This window comes from Heterodontus francisci, chromosome 24 (assembly GCF_036365525.1).
Source record: "Heterodontus francisci isolate sHetFra1 chromosome 24, sHetFra1.hap1, whole genome shotgun sequence".
Taxonomy (NCBI): domain Eukaryota; kingdom Metazoa; phylum Chordata; class Chondrichthyes; order Heterodontiformes; family Heterodontidae; genus Heterodontus; species Heterodontus francisci.
In genome coordinates, this window is record NC_090394.1 from 58,423,646 (window position 1) to 58,437,297 (window position 13,652).

The following is a 13,652-nucleotide window of genomic DNA, read 5'->3' on the forward strand; positions in this document are numbered from 1 at the left end:
AGCCACCTTATCGACCTGTCCTACCTTCAGGGATCTGTGGACATTTACTCCAAGGTCCCTCACTTCCTCTACACCTCTCAGTTTTTTCCGATTAATCTGTATTCCTTTGCCTTGTTTGACCTCCCCAAATGCATCACCTTACACTTCTATGTGCTTGTGTTTATGCTCCACATGAGCTTTGTCCCACCCCTTTTCATCGAACTATCAGCATAATCTTCCAAATCATTGCAGCTTCACAGATTTTCTCTTCATTTCAACAGATGACAGCAACTAGATGTGATGTGCTTGGTCTTTATCGAAGAATCTTCAGAATAGCAAGAACATGGCAGTCACTATCAGGCCTAACAGATGACACTTTGAAAGAAAAGGAGTACATCATCACAGAGGCCAGATCATTGTTCAGAAAAAATAAAAATGCAAGTTGCAGTGTTTTAATTTATGGCATGTTTATTACATTTTGTGGGGAAAGATATGTAATAAAGATACATATTAACATAGTGTTGCCATTAATACCTCTTTGTGGTGGGGGGGGGAATACAAAAGCATTAGTTTATATAGTTTTATTCTATTTCTATTGTATTTCTATTTGTTTAATATTTTGTTTTAAACCATAAGTTCTGGAGCTGAGAGAAGTTATTTAGCCTGTCACTAGATTGTCATTAACACAAAGGTGTTACTTCTGTCTGTCATTTAACGGTGCATGCTAATAAAAATACCTCAGATTTTAATTTTATATGCTAATTAGCTTCACTTAGATTTCTATTAAAAGGCAGTTCTGAAATGATGGCTCCAGAGCTGTTAGGATTACATGACTGAAATTTGTAGAATGCAATCAGTCAAGATTGAATGTTAGTTTGATGTGGCATGTATTTGCTGTATTTACATTGGGCAGTGTCATCAAGATATTTCACTGTTTCATCTTTTTGGAACTTTATCTGTTTTTTTTTTGTGTAAACTTGAGGTACAAAATGAGTAGTTTGCATCTGTCTTCACTAGAAAATAGGATGTTGTAGTGAAGAAGGAGGCAGTAGCAATATTCAATAGGATAAAAATAGAGGTACTTAAAAAGTTGGCAGTCTTCAAACTGGAAAAGTCACCTGGTCCAGATGGGATGCATCCTAGGTTACCGAGGGAACTAAAGGCGGAAATTGCGGAGGCTCTAGCCACAAACTTCCAATGCTCCTTGGATATGGCGATAGTGGCAGAGGATTGGCGGACTGCAAATGTTACACCCCAGTTTAGAAAAGGGGAGAGGTTCAACCAAGCAACTACAGGCTAATCAGCTTAATATTGGTGGTAGGAAACATTTACCATTTAGTTGCAAACAATAATCCACGACAAAGTTAATTGGATTTAGAAAATATAGGGTTATAAATGAAAGTCATCACAGATTTGTTAAAGGAAAACCATCTTGGACTAACTTGATCGAGTTCTTTGAAATATCGGAGAAGGTTGATGTTGTGTATGTGGTCTTTCAAAAGGCTTTTAATGAAATAGCACATAATGGACTTGTTAGACGAATTAATGTCCATGAGATTAAAGGGACAGTACCAGCATGGGTACAAAATAGCCTAAGGCACAGAAATGAGAAAGTAGTGGTGAACAGTTGTTGTACAGACTGGAGGGAGGGAGGCAGAGGTATTTCTTAGGGATTGTATTAGAACCACTGCTCTTTTTCACATATTAATGATCTGGACTTGGATATATATGGTCTCATTTCAAAGTTTGATATGAAACTTGGAAATGTAGTAAACAATGAGGAGGATAGTAACAGATTTCAGGAGGACAGATGAAATTTAACAGAGTAGTGTGAAGTGATACATTTTGTTAGTAAGAATGAGAAGAGGCATTATAAACTAAATGGTACAATTTTAAAGGGGGTGCGGCTAGAGAGAGACCTGGGGTTATATGTACAGAATTCTTTGAAGGTGGCAGGGCAAGTTGAGAAGGCTATTTTAAAAAGCATATGGGACCCCTGGGTTTATTAATAGAGGAATAGCGTACAAAAGTAGGGAGGTTTTGCTAACCTTTATAAAACACAGGCTCGGCATTAGCTGGAGCGTGTTCAGTTCTGGACACCACACTTTAGGAAGCATGTCAAGGAATTGGAGAGGATGCACAGATTTATTGGAATAGTCAGAGATAAGGGACATCAGCTATGTGGAGAGACAGGAGAAGCTGTGATTGTGTTCCTTAGAGCAAAGAAGGTTTAGAGGAGATTTGATGGAGGTGTTCAAAATCATGAATGATGTAAATAAGGAAAAACTTTTTCCAGTGGCAGACGGTTCAGTAACCCAAAGAGACAGACTTAGGGTGATTGGCAAAAGAATCAGAGGCGACATGAGGAAACATTTTTTTACAGTGTGAGTTGTTGTGATCTGGAATGTTCTGCCTGAAAGGGTGGTGGAAGCAGATTCAATAGTAACATTCAAAGAGAATTGGATAAATACTTGAAAGAGAAAATAATTACAGAGCTATGGGGAAAGAGCAGGGAAGTGGGATTAATTTGGATAGTTGTTCCAAAGAGCCAGAACGAAAACGATAGGCCAAATGACTTCCTTCCGTGCTGCATCATTCTATATGTTTAAAAAGTATGAGATGATAAAGTATGCTTTACTAACTATGTTTCAAATTTCCACCCATCTCTCATCTTTACGTTGTTCATCTCTGACACTTACCTTTCTGAACCACTTTCTCTCTCTGTCTCCAGGGTTGGGCTTTCCATAGACATCAGTTACATGTTCATTGACCCCTGCAAATGCTCCCTTTTCTCAGTTTCTCCACCTTTTTTGCATCTGCTCTGATGACTGTACATTCCATGCTGTATGATGAAGTAGAATATTCCAAATTACTGACTATGCAAATTGCACATTCTGTTCACAGGAACAGGCTCAGTGGGTACCAATATTCTCACCTCAGTGCACTAAGTGGTCTATGGTACTTCTTCCAAGTGACCACTATTCATCTGCCAGCCTTAATATAGTGTTGGTATGCTATTTAAGCATACTGACAGATGTTTACACAGATGTGCATTACCAGCAGTGGGTAAGTGGATAGGAGCAAAAGCCTTGGCTGATTTTTTTTTTTCCCTCTTTAAGCCTGAACTGAACTCTGACCCCATAATCCTCTCCATCACCAAGACCGCCTACATCCACCTCCATAATGTCGCCTGTCTCCAGCATGCTTTGGCGCAACTGCTGAAACTTTCACAATACCTTTGTTATCTCTAGACTCAAATAGTCCAGTATTCAACTTTGCCTTCCACTTTGCACCCTCTGTAACTCGGACTCACACAAAACTCTGCTACCCATATCTTAACTTGCACCGTCCCATTCACCTATCACCCCTATGCTTGCTGACCTTAGTTTCTGGTCTGGCAATGCCTCTTTTTGTTTTCTTTTATTTAAATTCTGATCCTTGTTTACACATTCCTTTGTGGTCGTACCCTTCCCTATCTCTGTAACCTCCTCCAGCCCTACAACCCTCCAAGATCTCTGCGCTCCTCAAGAACGCAAGAAATAGGAGTAGACCATATGGTCCATCGAGCTTGCTCCACCATTCAATAAAATCATGGCTGACAGGCTTCAATTCCACTTTCCCACCCTCTCACCATATCCCTTGATTCCCTGAGAGATGAACTCTGCCTATCCCAACCCGCTGGGGTAAAGAATTCCAAAGATTCACAACCCTTTAAATGAAGTAATTTCTCCTCATCTCAATCCTAAATGATCAGCCCCTTATCCTGAGACTGTGCCCCAGTGTTTTAGATACTCCGACCAGTGGAAACAAATTTTCAGTGTCTACCCTGTCCGGCCCCTTCAGAATCTTGTATGTTTCAGTGAGATAACCTCTCATTCTTCTAAACTCCAGAGAATATGGGCCCTATTTACTCAGCCTATCATCACAGGGCAACCCCCTCATCCCAGCGACCAATTTAGTGAAATTCTGGCTTTATGTCTATTGCTGATTTTCATTGCTGTAACATTGGTAGCCTGCCTTCTGCTGCCTAAGCTCTGGAATTCCCTTCCTAAACCTCTCTACTCTCGACCTTTTCTCTCCTCCTTTAGAACACGCCTTAAAACCTACCTCTCTGATCAAGCTTTTGGTCAGCTTACCTAATACCTCTTTATGTGGCTCGCTATCAAATTTGGTTTCATAATCTCTCCTGTAAAGTGCTTTGGGATGTTTTACTATGCTAAAGAAGCCATGTAAATGCAAGTTATTGTTCCTGTGATGTGATATTAGGGATCAGCCTAATGTAACAAATAATAAACCCCACTGTGAGGTTGGGGGGGTGGGGTGGTGCGGTGGATAGTAAAGTGTATTTTGATATGTCCACCAGTATCCCAAGACGTTCTAATTTTTGTTTTCAACAATGTACGTTTATATAGTACCTAAAGTAGAAAAACAGCACAAAGCAAATCACTGAAGCATGACTAAATGAAAATTGATGCTGAGCTAAAGAGGAAGCTTTTAGGAGCGGGTAACTAAAAGTCTGGTTAAAGAGGTGGGTTTTAAGGAGGATATGAAAGGACTTGTCAAAGGCTGCAGAGAAGTTTAGAAGGAGAGTGCACCACAGTCACAGAAGTTATCTTTTGTGACTTTGATCAGGGCTATTTCCATTTGATAAGGTCGTTATGAACATTCAGCTTAAGTCCGAGTCAGTGCCTGGTTTACACTCCCTGATTAACAATGATTCTCATTAATCTTTACTCTGGTCGATCTCTGAATAGAAGTTTCTACTTTTGATTTTTTTCCCGCCTATACCTGTATATTATAAACCAAAGCTATTCTATCTGAAAGACAAAGAACCCACTAATTGTCTCTTCTGTGCGTGTGATGGTCAAGCACTTCCTTTAGCCTGAAATAAGCTTATCACAACATTTAAGGTTTTATTTGAAAATGTTTAGGTGTACAAAAGCATAATACTGCCGATGATGGAAATCTGAAATGAAAACAGGTCAAGCAGCATCTGTGGAATGGAAACAAAGTTAATGTTTCAGGTCGATGATCTGTCATCAGAATATTCTGTCATAAGGTCATCAAACTGAAACATTAACTCTGTTTCTCTCTCCACAGATAGTAGGTCAGGCAGTGAGTATTTCCAGAATGTTCTGTTTTTATTTATGGCATCACATACTATATGCTTTATCTTTTTTCATTATCTAGTAATGAACTTCTTTTGCAGTTAACAGATGTAGAAACAATTAAAATCTGCATACAGGAATGCCACGCAAGGATAGAAATGGGTAAAAATCATTTAAGAATTTATCAATGTTTTAGTGGTGATTTCTTAGGCAAGTAACTTATGGAGTATAACATTTGGTTTTTGAATTATCTTGATTGTTTTTGCAGGACTACATTACAGAATTCCTTACCCGAGACCAGTAAGTTACAATTTTTACTTTATAAACATGTTCTGAAATTGGTTTGTTAAATAAATCAATGCAGTGAATTATCACATTGCTGGGCATTGAGAATAAGTAGTAAGAACCACAAAATAATTGAGCATTTTCTTTATAGTTCTGCATTATCAGTGTTCCTTTGACGAACTAGCAATTATGCAATTAGAAGTAAAGAATGAACCTTCATTTATCACCTCTCATGTCCCCAGGACATCCAAAATGCTACATAACCAATTAATTATTTCTGAATTGTACACAGCAAAGTCCCACAAACAGCAATGAGATAAATGAACAGGTAATCTGTTTTGATATCTTGATTGAGGGATAAATGTTGGTCAGGACTCGGGGAGAACTCCCCTGCATTGTGAATTATGTCACAGAATCTTTTACAACAATTTGAACAGGCAGATAGGACTAACATATCATCTGAAAGATGGTGCATTTGACAATAGATAGAGCATTCCCTCAGTACTGCACTGAAGTAATAACCTAAATTTAGGTACACAAGTTCGGGTGTGTGGCTTGAATCCACAAACTGCTGGTTCAGAGGTAAGAGTGCTACGACTGAGCAAAGTTGACTTTAATTTTTACACTTTAACTTTTGCACTTGATAAACTTATAATAGAGTACAATCAATTTGTGTATTACTATTTAATTCAGAACAGTGAATTATAATCCATTTCTTTTATTTCCATTATGGATTTCAATACAATTTTCTGTTATCTAAATTGTGATTTTATTTCTCATTTTGAAACATTAACCAAATTATGCCAAAATATGTGAATAATAAATGGTTTTCCTTACAATGCAGTCCAATCAAAAGTTTAAATCATTCTAACCCCATCCTGTAAACCATTAGTGGCATATCTATGGAACACAAGATCTTAATTACTTAAGTCTGCAGTCATACTACAGCTACTGGTCTCGGATTGATATTTGTATAATATGTATAATATGATGTACAATTGGGAAATCCAAGTTATACTTTTGGCTGAACCTCACTGAGCTTAGTAACCTAGAAACTCTGCATGTGCATGCCTATACGCTTTGCAGAGCTTTGCTCCACAGACAGCTCATTTTCAAGGTTAGCAGAGTGCGGACTGTTCATTTGCTCCCAACATTAAAAATAAGGCTGCGTTTGCTGACAACACTACCACTAGGTGGCGCAGTACTTGCACATGCGCAAATGCAGCCTCCTGCACTGAAAGGTCACTGCAACGTTTTAGGCAGCTGCCAGTAGTAAAGATGGCGCTGCTCAATTTATCACAATAACAAATGAAATTCAAATCCCTAGTGGCTGCGAACGTGGCCTCCATTCCACCCCCAACAGTACCCCGCTCCCACGCTTCTCTTCGCCACTGCCTCCTGCGCCCGTTTGCTCCCTCACTCGCCTTGCCGCTTCTCCCTCACTCGCCTCGCCACTTCCTCCCTCTGCTCTGCACCCCACACCCTCCCACTTCTGCTCCCCACTCCCTCCTGCTTCTGCTCCCCGCTCCCTCTCCCTCCTGCGTCTGCTCTTTCTCCGTCCTGCTTGCAGTCTCCTTCCCCTCCTCTGCCTATCTTGTCACTCTCTCCTCCATTTCCTCCATATGAGGAAGATAGACGTTGATCGTGGGATGGAGCAGGGAGCAGAGGCAGAGCAGGGAGAAGTGGCGAGGTAGGGAGCGAGTGGCCGACAGGTTGATGGGGGAGAAGTGGGGAGCGAGTGACCGATGGGGGAGAGGTGGCGAGGCCGGGAGCGAGTGGTGCGCAGACATTGCAGTCCGTTGTGCCCGTTCTGCGCATGTGTGAATCTGGGAGCGTTCTGATGACATCGGCGCTGGGCTGCATTGTCAGGAGTCACTTTGTAAAAATAAACAATCAAGTCGCCTCTTACTCCTCTAAGCTCCAGCAGATAAGCCTAGCCTGTCCAATCTTTCCTCATAAGACAACATCGTAAGATATTGTCATTGGATGGCTACTTTGTCTTTCAGGATGAATGAGCTAAGTTGAGCCAAATTAATTTGTTCAAGTTTTTGAGGGATTTTGGCACCAGGCATCAAGCACTATTTTCCATTTTAGAGAGAAGACTTTAATTTGCAGTCTCCATGAATAGAGAAAAAAGGGAGGACAAGATCATCTAGTCCTGCAACCACATTGCATCCAGATATTTTGCATTTTCAAGTGTCATTAGCTCCCATCCCCCTCAATCAGTCGTCCAATCTTTTGGACTAGGCACAAATTTAGAAGTATAAATTAAAATCTAAACAAGAAATGCTGGAACCACTCAGCAGGTCTGGCAGCATCTGTGAAAAGAGAAGCAGAGTTAACGTTTCGGGTCAGTGACCCTTCTTCGGAAGTTCCGATTTTATTTCAGATTTCCAGCATCCGCAGTATTTTGCTTTTAAATTAAAATCTAATGCTGGCATACAAACATGTTATCAACTGGCAAGATTTTTCATCAAACAAATTGGAACTACATTTAGCTTTGAAATTTCAGGCAAAAATATCAGTCAGGACAGCATTGCAAAAGTGAAATGAGCATAGCAGCCCACTGCATGACTCCGTATATTTATTCAATATATTAATCTTGCGTCTGCATGGAGTTACTGTGCTAACTTTCCCTTTTTATAAATTCCTGTGTCCACATTATAATAGAAAATGATTGTGTACATCTGTTACGTGGTACTTCAGTCAAGCACCTTAGTTTCCCATCTCTCTGCTTTTCAGCCTGAAAAGAAACTGCTATTCTCCAATCAACTTGAGTTCTCTGCTTACCAAATTGCCATACGTTTTGCTATTTTACAATAAATGATACAAAAGCAATATATTATTTAAAAATAAGACTGCATATATGACTTTAAGATAGGAAGTTAATTATGTCTGTACAACTATGTCAATTTTGCCTCAGTTTTCACAGTAGAGGACACTAGTACCATCCCAATAGTAACAGGTAATGCAGAGGTTATAGAAAGGGAGGAACTTAGAACAATCAACATCACTAGGGAAAAAGTACTGAGCAAACTATTGGGATTGAAGGCAGACAAGCCCCCAGGGCCTGATGGCCTACATCCTAGGGTCTTGAAGTGGCAGCGGAGATAGTGGATCCATTGGTTATAATATTCCAAAATTCCCTAGATGCGGGAAAGGTTCCAGTGGATTGGAAAAACACTAATATAACGCCCTTATTCAAAAGGGGAGGGAGGCAGAAAGTAGGAAACTATAGACCAGTTAGTTTAACGTCTGTCGTTGGGAAATTGTTAGAATGCATTATTAAGGAAATAATAACAGGACATTTAGAAGGTCAAAACATCAGAGTCAGCATGGTTTTATGAAGGGTAAATTGTGTTTGACTAATTTGCTAGAGCTCTTCGAAGATGTAACAAGCAAAGTGGATATTGGGGATCCTGTAGATGTAGTATATCTGAACTTCCAAAAGGCATTTGATAAGGTGCCGCGCAAAAGGTAAGGTCACATGGGGTTAGGGGCAATTTATTGGCTTGGATAGAGGATTGGCCAACAAACAGAAAACAGAGAGTTGGGATAAATGGATCTTTTTCTGGTTGGCAAGATGTAACTAGTGGGGTGCCACAGGGTTCGGTCCTCGGGGCCCTAACTATTTACAATCTATATTAATGACTTGGATGCAAGGATAGAAGGTACTATAGCCAAATTTGCAAATGACGCTAAAATAGGTGGGATACTTGAGTTGCAATAAAGAAATAAGAAATTTACAAATGGAGATGGATAGATTAGGTAAATGGACTAAAATCTGGCAGATGGAGTTTAATGTGCATAAGTGTGAGGTTATCCATTTTGGTCGGAAGAATAGAAAGGCAAATTATTATCTAAATGGAGAGAAATTTCAGAGTGCTTCGGCGCAGAGGGATCTGGGTGTCCTCGTGCATGAATCGCAGAAAACTAGTAGGCAGGTAATAAGAAAAGCAAATGGAATTTTGTCATTTATCGCTAAAGGAAAAGAGTATAAAAGTAGGGAAGTGCCACTGTACAAGGCATTAGTGAAACCGCACCTGGAGTATTGCATACAGTTTTGGTCCCTTTACTTGAGAAAGGATGTAGTTGCTTTGGAGGCAGTTCAGAGGAGGTTTACTAGATTGATTCCAGAGATGAGGGGTTTGTCTTATGAAGAGAGATTGAGCAGTTTAGGCCTTTACTCTCTAGAATTTAGAAGAATGAGAGAAGATCTAATTGAGGTATATAAAATGATTAAGGGGATTAACAAAGTAGACATCGAGAGAATGTTTCCTCTTGTGGGGCAATCTAGAATGAGACGTCATAGTTTTAAGATAAGGGGTAGCAGATTTAAAACACAGATGAGGAGAAATCACTTCTCTCAAAGGGTCGTGAGTCTGTGGAATTCACTACCCCAGAGTGCAGTGGATGCCGGGACATTGGGTAAATTTAAGGAGGAGATAGACAGATTTTTAATTAGTATGGAGAACGGGCAGGAAAGTGGAGTTGAGGCTGAGATGAGATCAGCCATGATCGAATTGAATGGCAGAGTTGGCTCGAGGGGCTGAATTGCCTACTCCTGCTCCTAGCTCTTATGTAATTATCAGCTGTCCTCTTACTCCATTTCACCTGTAGACTGCACTTGTTCTGACCTCGTGCAAAACACAAGATCAGCTTGTAATATGTCAAAATTTTTACATCTGATTGCACTGTTTGTCAACTTTCTCCATTGTAAATTCCTATGTGTATATTCATAATGGAAATCACCTATATAAACTTTGCACCCTGTAATTACACCCTCCCATCAATCTTACCCTATTCACTATCAAAACCTGTAATAATAATAAAAATTAAAAATGAATAAATAAACTTGCATTTATGTAGCACCTTACACAACTTTGCTAAAGAATTTCAGCTTCCCTGTGCAAATAGTGCTGTGATACAGCAGAAATGGGGAAATTGCTTGGAACCTGTATTATGAAAATGTGTTACCATATTCTTGTAGAGTTTCCCTAAAAAAGCCCATCAGTCTTTCTAAGGTTACAAGTCTGCTTGACACTTCTGATCTTTCTAACTCATGATGAAATTACATTGTAACATGAATTACAATGAGTGACACCTTGGGCGATCACTCTATTGTCAATATAATGACCCCCTTATCAATTGAGCACTCCATTGAAACAATTTAAAAGAAGATAATTTATTTCACACCTACCACTGCACATTAAAGCAGAGAAAAATGTGTAGGACTTACAGGCATGTTGTATTTTTGGTTCAGGACATCTGAATCCTGAAAAATGGAATTTAACAACAAAATGACTCCTGACAACGCAGCCCAGCCCTGATTTTATCAGAGCACTCCCAGCTTTGAACATGCGCGGAATGGACCCTTGCTGTCAGTATGGTGCTGCACATGGTCAGCCTGCATCAGCACCCAGCTTGCCAGAACTAATTTTCACATGTGCACGAAAACATCATCGCATACTGCAAAGTCTGCTCGTTCCTCGCCTCACCACTTCTTCTCCCTCGGCCGCTCACTCCCCGCTTCACACCCCCCCATCCCCACCTGCCTGTGAGCCACTCGCTCCCCGCCTCACCACTTCTCCCCCTTCAGCCACTTGCTCCCTGCTTCACCCCCCCCCCCCCCCCCCAACCTCTGGGCCACTCACTCTTGGCCTCGTCACTTCCTCCCTTCTGCTCTATCTCTGCTTCCCTGCTCCCTCCCGCTTCTGGTCCCTGCTCCCTCCCGCTTCTGGTCCCCACTCCCTCCCACATTTGCCATCTTTCTTCCCCGCACAGGGGAGAGAGAGAGAGTGACAAGATAGGGAGGGGAGGGGAGACTGCAAGCGGGATGGAGTGTGGAACTGAAGCGGGAGGGAGCGGGGAGCAAAGGCAGAGCAGAGGGGATGAAGCAGCGAGGCTAGGAGCGAGTGGCCCAAAGGTGGGGCTGGGGTGTGAAGCAGAGAGTGAGTGGCTGAGGGGGAGAAGTAGCAAGGCATGGATTAAGCAGCAAGCAGATGGGCGAGGGAGGCAGCGGCGGAGAGAAGCTTGATGGCAGGAGGGAGCGGGGTATTGTTGGGGATGGGATGGAAGCGGTGATCGTAGCCACTGTGGGCATTTGGGTTTCATTTGGTTTTTTTTGTGATAAATTGAACAGCTGCCAAAAACGTCGCAGACAGTGCTGTTTCTGTGCATGGAGCTTCATTTGCGCATGTGCAAGTACTGCGCCACCGAGTGGTTGTGTTGTCAGCAAACGCAGCTATTTAACAACTTCTGTTTCAATAACACTTCTCACATACAAGAAACATTAAAGCGTTTTGCAAGCAAAGAAAAATAGTGAACGCAAAAATCAGGCAATGGATTCAAAAACAAGATCTAAGAGAATGTTTCACATAGTTTTTGAAATTATTAGTAACTTTGGAAGCGCTTCGCATTTTTTTAGACCAAATGCACCTGAAGACCAAGTAAGGTGAAAATTCCAGTTTATTCAGTTGTTGAAAAACAGTTGTAACAAACTTAAATACTCTTCACTTGACATAAGGGACTGCTTAGCATCATGCTTAATATAAGTAAGAGAACAGGTAATAGATAGGAGGCAATTGTAAAGCTGTAGCACAGCAATGATGTCAAGCTCCAAACTAAATTACAGGTTACTTAAAGCAAACCAGAACTGTGGATGTAAAGTACTTAGCCTATATCTGTTGGTTGTACATAGTAACACCAGTATTCCCAGCCAGACTGGAGAAGATTTGGTAATTCTCCTGGCAATAACGAAGTGACTAGGATTGATTTTACACACATAGACCAGGATTATCTTCTGTTCCGGCAGTGGGCATGTGGGCTGCCGTGATCTTTCTTGCGGCGGCCCATAATAATGAGGCAATTGGGCCACCGCCCCCCAATCATGTGGAGGGAGCGGGCTGTTCGACGCCAGCAAGTGCTGGCACCCTTTTTGAAGGGCAGTCAGCCCTGCCAGCTCATTTACATTTTTAAAATAATACCCCCCGAATGTACCGATGAAAAATTTAATGTCCCTTTCCTACCCCCCCCCAATAACAGTTGAATTCAAAATTTGACCTTCCCTCCACCCCCCCCCCCCCACCCCCCCCTCCAAACTGAACAAAGTGCAGAGGTCACCCTCCCTTCCCACCCCGTGCACCACACAACAAGGACAGCCGCCATGGGCATCTCGGACCCAGGCAGGCATAAGTAAGCAGCCTACCTCCACCGCACCCTCTGCCGCAAGGGGAGCATGTCGTAGGAGTGGCCATCTGCGCAGACCACTGCATTGGGTGATGTCACTTTGTGGGTCAGCTGGGTGTTTACGATGTAGATAATAGTTAATTGTCAAACCATAAAGCGCTTGGAAAGTTATTGCACTGAGGCTGACTTGCGTGTTTCCATTTCATGTTGGCGAAACTCCAGGGAATGGAAGTGATGGTTGGCAGAACAATGAGTGTGCTGGTGAAGATTGTGTTAGGTGCAGACTCTGGAGCCTTCGTGCTCCTCCTTCCTCACTCCTGCTGCCCAGTGTTCTGCTTCTTCTCCGGCAGATGCTGCTCCTCATCGCTGGTCAGACCAAGCTCGGTGAAGCTCTGTATGGAGTTTGCAAGTTCTCCCTGTGACTTCGTGGGTTTCCTCCCACAGCCAAAGACTTGCAGGTTGATAGGTAAATTGGCCATTGTAAAATGCCCCTAGTGTAGGTAGATGGTAGGAGAATTGTGGGGATGTGGTAGGGAATGTGGGATTAATGTAGGATTAGTATAAATGGGTGGTTGATGGTCGGCACAGACTCGGTGGGCCGAAGGGCCTGTTTCAGTGCTGTATCTCTCTATGACACTATGACCATTTCCCCTTGTGCCCTTCCTTCCTTGGCATTGAACTGTGGAGTCTGCTTGAACGTCAAACCCAATCCATAAAACAAAAATCTAAATCTGTTCCCTGAAAGAGTTGACAATAAGCTCGTTATTGGCCTTAAATGGCCATTTAAGGTCGGGCATGTTCCCTCTTCGGCTCCCATTGGTGTTTTCCGAAATCTGAGCGTGTCGGTATTGCGTTGGAAAACCGGTATGCCGACCCGGGGGTGGGATTAAGCAACCACCTGCCCCCAAACCTGCCATTTCAAACAATCCAAAATTCTGCTCATTATTTGACACAGTGAGACACTGATATGTGTTCTGGATGCTAAATCGCCTTCCTCTTTTATCTTCTTCTAAACTTGCACTTGTGGCTGCTTTGTGGCAGATTTATAACTAATGATATGGGTAGAATGGTCTTGAAATGTGTTTTTATCAT

The 13,652-nt window shown here is 41.9% G+C and overlaps 1 protein-coding gene across 11 annotated transcripts in view; it reads left to right on the forward strand.

Annotated features, from left to right (window-relative positions):
* The window catches only part of lyrm1 (LYR motif containing 1), a 48,853-nt gene that overhangs the window by 12,645 nt on the left and 22,556 nt on the right, over positions 1-13,652 (forward strand). For 8 of the 11 annotated variants that reach the window (XM_068056283.1, XM_068056285.1, XM_068056290.1 and 5 more), the window contains exons 2-4: positions 261-416; positions 5,189-5,249; positions 5,356-5,387. In XM_068056283.1, the coding sequence (XP_067912384.1) occupies positions 261-416; positions 5,189-5,249; positions 5,356-5,387 (249 nt within the window). Of the gene's footprint in view, positions 1-260; positions 417-5,188; positions 5,250-5,355; positions 5,388-8,114; positions 10,251-13,652 lie in introns of those variants that run through there. The other 3 variants (XM_068056291.1, XM_068056287.1, XM_068056289.1) reach the window with 2 other exon arrangements.